The sequence below is a fragment of the Falco cherrug genome, chromosome 10 (genome assembly GCF_023634085.1).
Source record: "Falco cherrug isolate bFalChe1 chromosome 10, bFalChe1.pri, whole genome shotgun sequence".
Lineage (NCBI taxonomy): Eukaryota > Metazoa > Chordata > Aves > Falconiformes > Falconidae > Falco > Falco cherrug.
The window spans coordinates 29,128,522-29,144,410 of NC_073706.1; the positions used below are offsets into that span (position 1 = coordinate 29,128,522).

Genomic DNA, 15,889 nt, shown 5'->3' on the forward strand with positions numbered 1-15,889 from the left:
AGTTCTAAGTTCCTCAATGTATGGTCAGCCATCGGTGTTGACTCTGGCAAATGGGTGTATCTTACGTACAAAGCCTGTGTTGTCTGTTCCCTTTTTGAATTAAAGAACTAGCTATATTACCATTTTAGTACAATATTCTTAGTATCATGCTGAAAAATAGACATTGTAGCAATGTTTCATATCTGTTGTAATTGCTTTGTCTATTGAAAGGAAAATGCAGCAGAAAACCATGTTGTTTGCATGATCCTTAAATTAATAAATTGTGTTTTAATGAAGAAGGAAAGTTTTTGGCAAAAGAGGGACTTCCAGTGTATGACAGTTTGTATAATAAGGCTTATTTGTGTGGGCAGAAGATTTTCAAGGAAGGCTTATGAACATAAAAACACTTTGCAGGTTTTACTAATAGCTTCTGCAAATATTTATTTTTTATACCTAGTATTTAATAGTTTTATGAAATGCTGAAAATGCTTGTCTTCTTCTGACAGGTTTAGCATATTACATGTATCTTTCAGAATAAATGTATTTTCTAACCTTGTACATATTATCTTGGTATTAACTTAAAACGCATACTGAGTTATGTAATTTAAGGTGATGCTGGTGAAGCTACTATTATTGTATATTGTTTGTTTCCTTAAAAAAATTGTTGGTAGTCTGGCATTGCTGGCTAACTGCTTCATAAGTTAATATTTTAAGACATTAGAATATCATTATATTATTAGCCAGCATCTTTAAAATTTCTTTCTAAAGCCAGTTAAGATGTGCTAAGTTCTTTTAAATTCCTGAGTTGAAAACATTGGGACTTGAGTTACTGGACTTTTTTTTCCTATCTAAAATCCAGATGCAACAAGTGTAAGCTGCTTTTCCAGCTCCCTTCTTTCCCTTCCTTCCTTTGTATCTGTTCAGTTCTCCTCATTGTTTCAGTGAAGCTTCAAAACAAACTTCTGTAGCACCTGGAAACTGTGACAGGATCGCATTCCTGATCTTGTGTAATAAAATAGGTATCAGTTAAAAATTTCAAATAGATAATGTTTTTAAGCTGACAGCTGGACAACTTAAAGTCTAGCTTGAATACTATAGTACAGTGAATTTTGAAGCAGATATTTAAGGCTGTTCTGGTGAACAGGGCAGGAATACCACCTTGAGGTGGTAAGCATATGTAAAAGTAAGCTGTTCAATGGAAATAATAGTCCTGTTTGCAGTTGAAAACTTCAATTCAATCTTGAGTTGAATTAAGGTTATTTTCAGTCTTCTGATAAAGGATACTTATTGCCTTGGGATTTTTAATTTATTGACCTGCCATTAGGCTTAAAATATGGGAAAAAACTAATTAGAAACTATTGATCATAAATCTATACTATAATTTGTTTGTATTTTTTAAGTGTACTCTCTAAACTTCAAGATTATTTAAGGGTCAGAATTACAATGCAGCCTTTAAAAGCAGCATTATTTGGTGGATCAGTATTTAATTTTCTGCAGTCATTGGAGACTTTCACCTGGTTTCCAATCTAGAAAGTTGTCGTATTACTATATGAGAGTGTTAATGTGAGAGCCTAAGACATTATTTCAATCATAAAACTTAGTTTAGGAAGCACTAACAATTTACAAAGACTAATTTTTTTTTCAATGTACCATATTTACAGAGTTTTAAGTCATAATAATGAAATAAACAAAATTTAGTTTTTCTGAGAAATTGAAAGTTCACAGTGTATGACATTAGCAGCAAATGTCAGAACTCCTTTGTGAAAGCAATTTTTGTCATTTTCCTTCTTTCTGCAATATTCCTCCATTTTCCAGTTGTTTGGAGATGAGAGGAATTACAATAAAACCTTTTTGGTTTTTTTCTTTTTAATCAAAGACAGGTGGTTTCTTTTTAACATTAAATTTTTGTGAAGTAGAACTTTTTTTGGTGCCACACTCCCATAATTTCTGTTTGTTCATTTTTCTCTCTAGGCCTAGAAGTCCTCATAGGAGACATTCTAACCGTGCCACTAGGAATCCAACAAGTTCATTGACTTCTGTTGGTAAGAAGTGATTATTCATTTAAGCTAGGATGTTTTCTCAGAAGGTATGACATGCAATAAAGACCTAAATAGGGTGTCTGACTATTGACTACAGCTTTTTTCTTCTGTATACTCTCTGTAATACCTGAACAGGCAATACTGCTAGCGTGCTGAATTGTGCCATGAGTTTATGACAAGTGCATTGCATGCAGGCAGATCTAGGGAAATGCATATTGTTAGTTTCATAAAGTTGTTAGATTAGTGTGTTAGCTTAACATTTTTAGAAGGCTGGAGATATACATGCTTAAAATTCTTGTTTTATGGAAAATACTGTTCAGTAATGCTTGTTTTGTTACTTTTGATCAACTGGAGGTTTTTTTAGCAAGGAGCTTGACAGATGAAAGACTGGTGTCTCAAGTTAATTAGTTTGGCTATTATATCAGATTAAACTTTAAATGAAAACAAGCAATCCAGGGGAAGATTTTCTTCATTTCTTCACTTTCTAATGAGTCTGTTTACTATATAATTAGTTCTGTTAGTTTTGTGGTAGGTATCTGTGGAGTAAATTGTTATTCAAGGGGACTAATGGTGTGGATGCAGATTTGTAAGTACTACAGACTGAGATAAATGCTCATGCTATAAGTCAGTGGCAAAGCTCCCATCAGTTCTTAGTCTTGGTATGTTTGCATTTGGATTGTTACTTGTCTCCATTTATGTATTTCCTGTGAGGTAAAAGTTGAGCAGAGTTGATAGAATGTTTATACTAATGCATGTAAAGTTGTTGTTAATACCAGACAGCTCTTCACACAATGCAGTCGCTTACTCACTCATAGTTAGCTCACTGACACAGTCACAATTTTTTTCATAGTTACCTGAGAATAAATGTCTGACTTGTAGTCTGTTGTTGATGCTAGTGTGGGCTGGTGGCCTTGTACAGATTGAGCAGACTTTTGGTGATGTATTTATCGATTCTTGCAGATCCAACAAGCTTACCAGCCTGTAGAGTTTATCAACGCATGAAAAACCTGCATGTGTTACCTTGTCAGCATATATGTTACTGTTCTTCGGCCTGTTGTTTTCAGTTAACTGTTTCTCCATTAAAGCCTAGATGCTTATAGAAGCCATTCATACCAGCTCACGCAGAAAGGGCCTTTCTGACAACAGGCTACATTCTTTGCTAAATCATAGCCTGGAGGACTGTAAAAATTAGTGCTCAAAGTTTAGTGTTTTCAACCAGTTTGGAAGTCGGGCATTAATGGGTTCCTTCTACAACTATTTAAAACTTGTTTAGAAAACAATGTATTAATGTAAATGTCTAAGTGTAAGGCAGTGGCTTTCAGTTTGTGGTCTATGCATTCTCCTGGGTCACATATCTTAACATATCAACATAAGTTGGCATAAGGAGAAGCAGTCTCTAGCAATGCCTTCTTTATTTGCAAGTCTTTTTGGAAAATCCTTGCGGGTCCACCACATGGTAGAGATTGATTTGCTTATTTGAAATAGCTTTATAATTCTCAGGCTTTAGCTATGCTTCTTCTGCCTGTGGCTTTGCCAGGTGCAGCTTTACTGTTTCTTCTGCGTTGTGGGAAAAGCTCTTCTATCTGCATAGAATAAAATAAAATCTTTATAGTTCCAAACTCTGCACTTTATTTTATAGATTATTTGATGGAATCACGTGTATGTTAAAATTAGTGTGTATAAATCTTTGCCTGGTGAATTTGTGGGACCTTAGCCTTGAAAAACTGGACATAAAAAATCCATGGGGAAACCGAGTCTACAACAGAAATGCCATGACTGCTGGTTGAGATGGATCAAATGCCACTTTCACTGATAAATTAGAAAACCTGTATTGGGTACACAGCTGAAAAAGCCAGTTTCACGTATCAGAGCATCTTTAATCATAGTAGCTTAATCTTTTTGAGGACTTGAGAATATAACAACATGAGAAATGAGCAGACATTAATGTTTCTTAAATGCAATCTCAAAGCTAAATTTGTAGACGTGTTTTGTACTTGTTACTCTGAAATGCCACAACATATATGGATATACGTGGTTTAGCTCTAATTCTGACGTTTTCTACGCAGACAACAGAGGTCATGTGATCGATCTGGTAAATGATAAGCTACCAGATGTCAAAATATCAGAGGAAGACAAAAAGAAGAACCTTGAATTACTAGAAGAAGCAAAGAAAGTGAGCGAGAGATTTCTGATGCGCAGAGGCAGAAAGTCAAGAAGCAGCCTTCCAGAGTCACCCACAGGTAGGTGCAGATTCTGAAAATAAAATTTTTGTATTCTACTTCAAAGATTTGCAAAGGCATAAACAAGCATCTACTGTAATGCATACATTTCTACTGTATACATGCACTTCGTTAATTCGAAGTTCAGAATCCCTCTGCCCCTCCTCACAATTGCATATAAACCAGAAATGACAAATCCGTATGACCAATTCAGATGTAACAGTGGGTGATGGTGTTTTTAAGTGCCTGAATGACGCACTGCAAACACTGTAACAGGAAAGCATGAAGTATTTCTATTGAAATCTAAAAAATGGTCACAAATTTCTGTTTGTGAAGATTTTCTTCCTAAAGTTCCTATCGTACATGAAACTTTAATGGCAAGATTCATACTGCTGAAAAACATTCCCCCCAGACGTAATTACACAGGCTTTTATTCAGAACATAGCAATAAGCTAAATGGACCAGATCCTCCTTTAAAAAAACAGCAGAATAAAATGTTTTGTTCTAGAATGCGAGTTAACATTATTTTTTTCCCCGCATATGAAGTGTTTGAAAACTAGGACAGAATGCCATTTTATTGCAAAGTAGGGCTTTGATTTAGCTTTGAAATGCCACTTCAAAACAAAGTTCTATCTTAAAATTGGCTTGACAGTTTCTAGAGGAAAAAAACCCAGCTATACGTTTTTATTAACCTTGTGAGTCTGTCTCTTGGTGTCTAATTCTGTCATGCAGTGCTTACAGTATCAGAAAACTGAGGAGAATAAGGTGTTCTGTGCATCAACAGAATTATGTTAGTTTATGGCAGATATATGAGATAAAACCTACTCTGAGTTCCTAATTGCCAAGTACAACTGGGCAATTAAAATGACTTGTTGGGTTCTGGACAAACACATGGCTGATGACTATGAGATTCATGTTTTAATCTTGTCTGAATTTTAAAAATTAAGAAGCTACAAGCAGAGAAATTAAAATTACCTTTTTTTTGTTTGTTTTTGTCTTTGTTTTAATGAAGCAGTTTCCCCTACACTTAGTCCTAAAGTTTCACCAGTAGCATCTCGGAGCAACTCTCTTACTCTTCCAGTTCCATCAGGTAAAATGTTGTACGCAGGCTCAAACTTCAACCTATAAAAACTCACCAAAAATGTGGGGTTTAATATTTCTTGAGGAGATGTCAAAATATGTTGATTCAGGCATCTCATCCTGAATATGACAAAACTCATGAATGCCCACTATATATATAGTTTTAAAATGATATTTTTATTCCTTTGTGCTGCTAGGTTGCATGATCTATATTTTTATTCTTTTCAATAATGAAGTTTTGAGAAGCTTTAATGATCTTTCACTTACCCTATTTTAGGTAATTTCTTTTTCTCTTTTAAATTGTATTTTCCACATTTTTATTTTGTCCTTAATACATTACATGGAACTGTGCATGTATGTGCTTGCTAATGCTGTAGTAGTATAAATTTTGAGCAAAACATCAGGATATGCATCTGGATGAATTATGTGTGTGTCTTTCTAGGGTCTGATGTGGGCACAACCACTAGTGTCGAGTCAGTATCTCCAGGGCAGGTAAGAAAGAGCTGAATAGTCTGCAGAGTAAAGCTGGTTGTTACAGTACTATATTACACTATGCTGTCCTGATAGTCCCTCAGGAAAATGGGATGTCTTGAATACCATTTTATATACCAAGATTAGATTTACTGATAGTTTTTTGTGCAGAGTGTGAGACTAATAAATCTTTACTCTGAAGACAAAAATCCATGAGGTAGCAAGCACTGAAGAATCACAGAGATCTGTTAAGTGTAGAAAATGGAAGAAGAACCAATATAATCCTAATCCATGGAAAAAACTAGTCCCTAAAATTACTTCATAAGTAAATGTGACAAGCAGTGTAAAAATTAATAGATTCAAAGTTCATCCATTAATATCTATATCTAACATTTGCAGCATAGATGTGAAAGATAACCTTATAAGGCAACTGTGTTCTTCCTTTTTTGCTAGAATAACAGAACTGTGAAAGAAGATGACAGGCAAACTGCAGAGGTGAGTGTTTCACATTGTGTTGAAAAAAATCTGCCTGTTTGTCTTAGCACACATATAATGTAATTATGTAACTGAAAAGTCTAAGACTGTTCACTGGGTGAAAAGAAAAACGATACTGCTCTAAGAGATTGGGAAGCACCTGCAAATGTAGTGGAGGACAATGGGTTTACAGCTGGCCTTTACATTCTGTCATGCACCCTGCTCCAGCTCAGTTAAAATCAATATACTAAATAACTTCATAAGTAAAACCACCTACTATAGCTACTTTGGCATGTACTGGTGTTTTAGACAGATGTCCTCTTCTAGACCCTTTCGGTTCAATGGAAGATGTTACTATACCTTGTGCTCCGCACCACTGATGGGATGTTACTCCGTACAGCTATTAGTGGAATAGCTTATACAAATGTTCCCTAATTTGTTTTAGGTGCTATCAGGTGGTCTTTTAAAGAGATTTTGCTGTGAGTGGATTAGGCAATACTTACAGAAAACAGTATGGCAGCAGAATTTTGGAGCAGTTACTATAACAGAGAGGAGTAGCAACATATCTTAAGACAGAGCCCACGATTAGATTGTATGTTGGTTGCCTTAAATTGCTGACACAGGTACCCCTAGACAAATTACAGATTTCTGTACCACAGTAGCAAAGGTACAGGCAAACATTCTTTTGCTAGTTCTCCTGTAGAGATGGCAGCCAAGTTATAATCTATGATACTGCACACAAAGAAAGAAGAGAGAAATTAAAATGTGTGTTTTAACTTAGTTTACAAGCCCATAGGTTTTTCGCTTGAGAGATAAGGGGCTAACAGGAAACAAAGGAAAGTAACAGTGCTGTAAGATACAGAGTTAAAGGCGTGTACTCGGACAAACCTTAAACTGAGATGATGAGAAACTTGGCTATATGAGGATTGCTCTAATGAGCTGTGGAATGGGAGGAGGTTATCTCAAAAGTTCAGAGAAGAGATTCCCAATTCAGTGTTATTTCAAGTGCCTTTTAAAAATTATTTTACTCCTCAACAGCACATGTTTAAAAGCAAATCTTAGTGGAAAGGACATGGCTTTTTACAGTGAAAATCTGTCCTTGGGTAGGGGAAAAGAGAAGTCTGCACTTGTTTCTCTGTTTTGTGTGTGTCCCTCTACTTTCAGAATGCTGCAAAAGGATTAATTGATCGGAGGCAGAATGATCAAAGAAAGATTTCTCAGGGAAGGTTGGTTCCTCGTTCTGCTGGGTTTGACAACTCCAAAGATAAGCTTTCAGAACAAAAAGAAAACTTTGATCCATGTAAACATATGGGTACTTTACCTAAATGCTCCCCTTCAGGTGGTGATGGTGGCAGAATGTCTCTTAACACTTGCATGAATGTTCGTGAAAATGAACTTGGAAAATCATTTCTCAAGAAAGCAAAAGAAAATGATGTTCCTTTAAGAACCCATCTACCAGGACCAGGAATAGGAAATATAGACTCAAAGCTAAAAATTCCTGTTCCAGAAATGAGGGACCATAAAGTTTCATGTAAACCAGAATTTAAACTGTGTGGACTGCGTCCTCCTCTACTACGGGCTGTATCATGGGATAGTTTGGAGCCTGGACAGAAAGATAAAACACCTTTAAAATTACCATCTGAGGAAGATAAAAGCTTTGTTGTTGGTAATAAATCCAGCAATCAGTTGAAAGCATTCAAAGACCTTCAAATCCAAGTTCAACCAGTTCGAATGCAGAAACTGACAAAGCTCAGAGAGGTGAGTCCTAGTCATCAGTAAGTATCCTGGGTTTTATATCTTACTAAACTTCCAGCTTGCTTAGCATTAGTTTTATCATTGCCAGAAACATAGAGTGATATAATGGAAAACAGTGTCAGCAAAATCAATACAGAATTGTATCTTGTATTTCCTTTGCAACTTTAGTAAATTGTAACCTGTAACTAAATTCTGTGGAATTATTCTAATTCTCAGTTCTCTTCAAATACGCATCAACTGCACTGTGGTATCTTCAATATGCACATATGCATGTGCATATACTCTTGCACACATGCAGGTTTTGGCCCCCAGAAAAAAATTGTACTACTGGTGTCAAGAAAGTACTAATTGCTTACATTGTGACAGAAAGGTGAGTCTAAAACACAATGTATCTCATTTTTGCATCGTTTACATGACCTATAAACAGGAAGCAGTTGATTAACAATCATGGAATTTGTAAAACATACTTGGGACTAAAGTGATCTATTTTGATTTCTAAAGAGAATTTTAGATCTGAAGAATCTTTCCTTCCTCAGGATGTAGCAACATTCTCTTTAAAAGGGTCACTTACGCTCTTTTACATCCTTTGCTTCCCTATGATATTCTTTTTCTGCTCCTTTGGAATTGTCCTCGGATTCACAAGCTCTCACAGTATGTTAACTAACTGATTTCTGTATGAGTGGGCTGTGTATAAACAGAAACCTTTAGCTGAAGTTTGGAGACGGTTACTGTACTCTTGTTTAAGGGCTTAGAATCCTCTGCGTGTTGTATACTATTTGTAAACTTTCTTTGGATTTAAAAATCACTTTTACTTTGTTCAGCCTAGTGGTTTTGAGTTCCATATTGGTTGGTAATTCTCCATCCTAGGGGCATCCTGTCATTGAAGAATACTAGCCTTAGCAATAGCATTACATTTGCAGGGTCTCAGGGGACAGGGAATTGTTTTATTATGGTTTTTGGCTTATTGAACATTGTCAGAAAATGTCTCAGAGTGTCCAGGCTTGTAAAACTGGGTGTCTCTGAGAGCAAGGGCAGCTAGAGGGTGGCCAGAATTATAGTTCCTAATTCTAACATGGCACAAATGTGTCAGCTGCTTGAAGGATAGACTTGGACTGTGAAGCCTGCAATGATTTGTAAAAACTAAGAGCTAAACCCTAAGAATTAATGAGTGTATTAAAAAACATAGAAATGTCATGAAATGAGAAACCACCATCATAAAGCAACTACCATGTGGGTATAGCAAAAATGACCTTGGAAAGGAAAAACAAGGAAAAAAAAGTGGTGATTACTTTCCTTAACAGCCTAATAAGAATGTTTTCTTTAACCTCCAGTAGTTAGTATTTTAAAGTGAATACAGGGCTGACAGGCGAGAACCTCAGGTTATGCACTTTGGTTAATTCATTCCCATTGTATTGCTCGGGAATGGCAGCTTAGTTTTTCATCTTCTCCTGTTTATATAACACACATATTCTTTGCATTAATGTACTGGAATTTTTGATTATAGAGACACTTGAACCGTATAATCTTGAAAGTCCTAGATGTTAAGCACAAATAGTAGTTAGAATCAGAAGATTAATACATGATACATAATTCGAGTTAGGTGAGAATTGAACACTCTCAAGTAGGAATTATTTGCTTATAAACAAAAGCCTGTGTTTGTGAATTGTAAACATATCTGAGAATACAAAAGTAGAAAATGAGGATGTGTTAGGAGGAGAGATGAGGTAACAAGGTTTAATCCTTGAGGGTATATTCCTCCCTCCGTGTAAGGAATAGGGGCAGAGTACAGTAACAGTGAAGTATTAACTTGCAGCTGTAGCATACCAAGCTTCAGTCTGAGTGGCAAAGTCTCACGTATATATCTGATTTTCTGAATTTTCTCTCCTTTCTGGGATACTTACTACTGTGGCTATATCCAAAATTGTTTTTTTCATACTTATTTACTAAAACTCTCATTTACCAAAACTCAGTTTTTCTACTTGAGTAAGAGGCACATGTTGTAAATCTCTGTTTGCATGACCAGGAATTCTTCTAAATAATGCATGTATGAAATTTGAAATATGTAATATCTAAGAGCATGTGTGTGAATGTACATGTATCCATGCAATGTAGCATACGACTATAACAATATAAACATCTCCATTATGTTTATTGACTAAAGTAAATGTTATATTTAGTGTTCATGTGGCAGGGATATTTAAATTGAGATTTCTAGTTAAGTTACTTGGAAATGTTACTGTTTTTCTTAACAGGAGCATATTTTGATGAGAAATCAAAATTTAGTTGGACTTAAACTTCCTGAACTTAGTGAAGCAGCTGAACAGGAAAAAGGTGCAGTATCATAAAAGCTGGAAGGAGTGTTTGTTTTACAGTGATTTTTATAATTGACTAATAAGGAGGGGGGAAAAAGTCTTCAATTGCAATAGTAATTATAATGAAGCAGTCCTTGAGGAAGGTGCTTTCATCAAGGAATGATGAAAAAGAGAGATCACTTGAATTTCTTTATGATCTGGGCCAAGAAGATACTGTAGGTATTATTACAACCAAATGAAAAGATACATACCTGGAACAGAGTCTACCTTGTACTTAATAGGCGGAGCACTGCCACAAGTTTCAGTGACTTTCTGAAAAAAATTTCAGCAGTGATGGACTGGATGGATGTGACCTTTGCAAGATATTGTAGCCATAAGTTTGAGTTTGATCCTTGAAAACATGAATAAGAGGTGGAATGCTTTATTCCTGCTTTTTTTTTTTTTTAGTATATGTGTGGCAAATATAGAAATGACATATTCACTTCTTGTGCACAGCTCTGCGTCATTGTGGATAGGTAAGAGTAAGGCCAGAGAAGAGGCATAAATGTAATTGAAGGACTGGGAAAATATACCTTGCAATAAGATGTGGAGAAGCTCAGTTTCTGTGATTTTTAATAAAGAAAAGGCTTAAAACACTACATAAATGAGGAAATGGAAATCTGGCACCAAATTGTTTTTCCAATGTAACACAAGCACATGAGATTTGATGCCTGTAGGCTGTATCTAAAAAAGATTCAGAACAGAAATAAAGAACAAAGATACAATCCTGAGGACAATTCAATACCTGGAAGAACTAAATAGCAGTGGTGCTGAGCAATCAGTTGAAAATATTTAAACCAAAACTGTGTCGTTTGGAAGAACTTAAGTCAGAACTTGTTCAGAGTGTTCTTAAGGCCACATTAACAGAAATGGAAAAGGTTAATACAAAAGGAGCTGAAACTCTTTGCCCAAGATTTGATCCAAGGACAGTTTCCATTTTTCCTAGTACTGTTCAATTTGCTAATTCATAGATTTGCTTTGGGACTGTTTCTAAGGCCTTAAAGTTTCTGTTACGCAGGGAGATGGATGAGATACTGTATCTCATATTATCTCTGGAAACAGGCTCATCTTCAGTCTGGGTGAAACAAGATTAAAAGAGACTTCTTGTCCTCTTTCTGTATTACTGATTATATCTTTGCATTCTTAGATATGTAGTAATATTCCTGTCACTCTGCTAACACATGATTTCCCAGAAATTATTTAGTAGGCTTTATTTGATAGTAACTTATCTGAATGATAGCCAGGACATTAAGGGTCAACTCCTTGTCCTCAGTGGGGAAAACAAGTGAGGGGTCAAATTCTGAGTTCATTTGTTAGGGAGACTTACTTCCTTACATTGTCATAAAAGCCACCTTGTGCTTTTCAAATGGAGTAGTAATTTTACTTAAATAATAGGAAATAGCCAGATACTTCATTATTACTATTATGAATCAAATATACTGGCTCCATCATGTTTTGCCTTCAATGCCAAGTTATTGTGATCATCTGAGTAAACACAACTTTACATCGACAGTTTAGATAAGCACAATATATTAGATCTGGAGACATTGTGGTGTCAGACTGGCTTTTTATGGGGACACACACGTCTGTTCTGAAGTAAGTAGTGCATTTTTTAAATACAAAGAAAGTGCACAGATCTATAATGTAGCTAGAAAGAATCTCCCATTCTTTTCTGTCTCACAGGTTAACGTTCTCCACATTTACAAAACTTCGTCTTTTTCACACTGTTTTGCAAGTGTAAGGATCATTCTGTTACACCAAATGAACAGGAGAGCTGTACAAAGATATCTTCCTACATCAGAGATTCAGACTGGAGAACCTGATTTTCCTATAGGAGAGTCCTTCATTAAATTCTGGCAAGACAGGAGGAGTTAAGGGAATTACTATACATGAAATTAAATAAAATGAAAATATAGTTCAGTAACATGAATTTTAAAAAGTTTAAGCCATGTCTTGGTCCTTATGCAAGTGACAGAAGTAGAGAATGTAATTATAACCTTATGTCCGGTTTAATGAACATGCAGTGCAAACAAGTACATGTTGTACATTTATCACCATAAATAGTGCACAAAGTCTGTAGTATAGTACATTATACTAGAGTTGATCTTGGCAGGTGGCATTTAAAACCTTAGAAAATGACAGTACACTATTACAAAATCTAAGCTAAAATATTGCAGAAATGATGTAACTGTACTGGTAAAGCACAAATGCACAATGTTAGGTTAGATGTTCCAGTAATTGAATTCTAGGAAAAATGCTAAATAATTATTTTTCAGTGCATTAGAGACTGTCATAGCACATATTACTTCAGCCTTTCTAAAGAAAGGATGGCAATTGTACTGATTAGTTTTGTTGTCACTGCTCAAAAAGACAACAGGAGATCTTTACTCAATAAAGAAGAGTGATGAATCACCATGTGCAGTAAAGGAAGTAACATTCTGCATGAAGCGATAGACCTTTTCTTGTTGTTCACTTTTTCTCCCAGTAGAGTTAGGGTGAAAGCTTCAGTGACTCAAAAAGGACACAGTTAGGCTAAAAGGTCTTACTTGGCTCTGAGATGCTGACTATTAATATATTAATGCATGACTTTAAAAATAACACATAAAATATTTTATCTGAAAATGTCTTTAGGCCCTTCGCCTCTCCCTTCCCCCACTGAAGAGGAAGAAACAAAAACCAGCTCTGATGTCATGCCCAGCATTCCGGATGTATTGCTGCGAAAATTACGAGTGCACAAATCACTTCCAGGAAGGTAAAAGCTCATTAGCCGTAGAAAGACATCATCTTGGGGAAGGCACAGTAATTGTTTCCAGTGAACTCCCTTTAAAATGGAGTTCCATTTATAGGGGATCCATATAAGTAGAGAAATGCTGCATCTTAAAATGTGCAACACAGATTTTCTGAAAAATTTTGAGGAGTGCACCAATTTCCAGTGACTGGCCAACTTTTAAAATTAGTTTGCGAGTTCTACATAAAAAAGTCTGAAACCAGACCAGCATGCTACAACTGCATTTTTATACAGATTTTCCCACCAGTCGTCCAGTCCTGGTTTTCAGGATTGCTGCTACAGATATAAATTGATGCTGAAAATGTTAGTATTGCTTTTCCCCAGAAAAATAATTGGTCCAGGTAGTGCTTTCCCGTGGTAAAATTTGGGAACGTAAGAATTCTGCAATTTTACTACAGGTGACAATTTTTCAGGGAAATGGAGTTTATTTTGCAAACATATTTGTAGGACCCACTCATGAATTCCCTGATCTTGGGCTGTGCAAGAAGGTGCTTATCGACAGATTGCTTAACACCTGCCGTGGTTCAGGAGTCTCTCCTTTCCCTCTTACACAATCTGAAACAGTATGTCTGCACGTTATAGATGTGTAGGCTAGCACCATAGGAGAGATCATTTGAAACTAGAGCTGTCATTGCATAATGCAATATAACTATAGGAAGGGAATGCTCTGGTCCATACTCTCTGAGGTAGAGTCATAATAGACTATACCTGCCAGGTGTTTGTCCAGATCTTTAGAATTACCCTTTTTTTTTTTTTCTGATTTGAGTTTACTGCTATTGAAACTTAACATTTTCTTGACAGAATTTAAGTGGAATTTTCCTTTTAAGGGGGGAGGTTTATGTTTAAAATGGCACAAAAGTCTGTATTTTGCTCAGGCCCAAGCAATATAGGGAAGAAAGCTCAAATGAAGCATTTATCACCACATTATTTGCATCCCTTGCATCACTGATAACTTTAGAGACTAAGCATATTTTATTTTGTATTGGTTAGAGTAAAACTAATAGTCTTCCATATTTCTGCATAAACCTTTTCTTTGAGAGAAATAAACCATAATAAAAAAATGCTTATTAGACATTTAAAGAATCCCAAACATATTTGGCCAGAGCTTCCGAAATTCATCTGTGTGTTTCTATACTATAAATACCAGAGCCCTTCAATCATTTGAGACAGTCAGTAAGTGCTCTCTGTGCAGATGAAATGAATATTTAACATTTTTTTGAAGGAACTATTACATACAAAATTTTATATAAATGAATGCATGGGGTGAAGAAGTTCTAAGAGACCATTGCTTGATTGTAATCAAATACAGAAAAGTAATTTCATAGCTAAGTACAGAATGGGTAAATGCTGAACTGGCTTTGAGAATCAGATAATACACAGATCTTCTGGTTTCAGGTAATATTCTTTAATCAGTTGGCTCAATCTGTTCAATAGACATACGTGTAACTTTTCATTCTTACAATAAGTTTCTCGGAAAGTTCACAGCCAAAAGAAAGACACAAATTCCATCACTCTGTTCTGTGTTATATAACACACACAGATGCTTGAAATTCCTTCTAGAAGGACCACTTCTACTAGCTTCCTCCTAGAATAAGTGATAAATACTAATACTTCAGGCACAAAATGGTTTTCCAGCACAAGGGGACATGACGTACTGACCTCCCTTCTTCTAGTCACTACTCCTAAGTATCAGTGTTTTTCTACCCAAAGAGAAAAATTTGCTGCTTATGGACACCACATGCATTGATTTCTATATTTGGGATTAATGGTGCAGTGAAATTACAATAACCTTTGCATTTTATGAAAGTATGTCTGCACAGGGCATGATAGTTATGCCAACCACAACTCCTCTCACTGGCATCCACTAGAATTTGTATATGCAGCTCCTGTCCTTTCTTTCAGGTGTTTCTCATTTCTATACACTTGCACAAAAATGAATGGCTGTCTTGTGTTTTGGAACAATTAAAGGGAATAAGAACTTGTAAATTCAAACACACGGGATGACTGCCTCTTAAGTGAGATCTTGTGCTATAATGTTGTCTATCTCATTTCTTTTATAGTATTCTATGAAACTGTATTTTGGTAATTGTTTCTAGTTTTTGTATAGTCAGTAATCATTCTTGTAGTGGAAAACTCATAAAACTCAAACATTTGTTAGTGTCAGAGTCATTGTTAGCTAGCGTCTAACCAAGCAGCCAAAACAGGATAGTTCAGTATACAGTGAGCTGTGTTTTGTATTCTGCCCATCTGTGATCATCATCATGAGGTTTCAACTGTTAACAGAAGGAAAGTGGGTAAAGATAATAAACGAAAGTATAGTGTATAAAGCCAGCCACAGCTCCAGAACCGTAACTTCTGTCTTGCTTTTGTACTTGCAGTTTATCATAATGTAGTGCAGACAGCAGTATTTGCAGTTGCCAGAAACTTTGGCATGTTATTGCTAATACTCTGGTGATACTGTGCTATTGCTTTTAAAAAAAAACCCACCCATGATGTTTAGTCATAACAAGTACAATTGCATTAATTAAATACTGTTTCACCAAAAGAAACCAAAAAATATTTAAGGGGAGGATGTCATTTGTTGTTCTATTTGATTAAATGTTACAGTAGCTTTATTTTCTGAGACAACAACTAATTAAAATGTGAATTTTTTGCTTTTATTTCTAGCTCCCCTCCACTTACTGAAAAAGAAGTTGAGGTAAGTATGTTCTTAAACTCATTTTTTCAGAGGTA

General features: G+C 35.6%; 1 protein-coding gene across 15 annotated transcripts in view; it reads left to right on the plus strand.

Annotated features, from left to right (window-relative positions):
- Positions 1-15,889, plus strand: part of IRAG1 (inositol 1,4,5-triphosphate receptor associated 1) — a 79,687-nt gene that overhangs the window by 47,130 nt on the left and 16,668 nt on the right. For 14 of the 15 annotated variants that reach the window (XM_055722724.1, XM_055722727.1, XM_055722730.1 and 11 more), the window contains 9 exons: positions 1,951-2,021; positions 4,085-4,258; positions 5,250-5,327; positions 5,760-5,809; positions 6,242-6,283; positions 7,427-8,020; positions 10,270-10,348; positions 13,000-13,120; positions 15,824-15,854. In XM_055722724.1, the coding sequence (XP_055578699.1) occupies positions 1,951-2,021; positions 4,085-4,258; positions 5,250-5,327; positions 5,760-5,809; positions 6,242-6,283; positions 7,427-8,020; positions 10,270-10,348; positions 13,000-13,120; positions 15,824-15,854 (1,240 nt within the window). The remainder of the gene's footprint in view (positions 1-1,950; positions 2,022-4,084; positions 4,259-5,249; positions 5,328-5,759; positions 5,810-6,241; positions 6,284-7,426; positions 8,021-10,269; positions 10,349-12,999; positions 13,121-15,823; positions 15,855-15,889) is intronic. The other variant, XM_055722728.1, reaches the window with a different exon arrangement.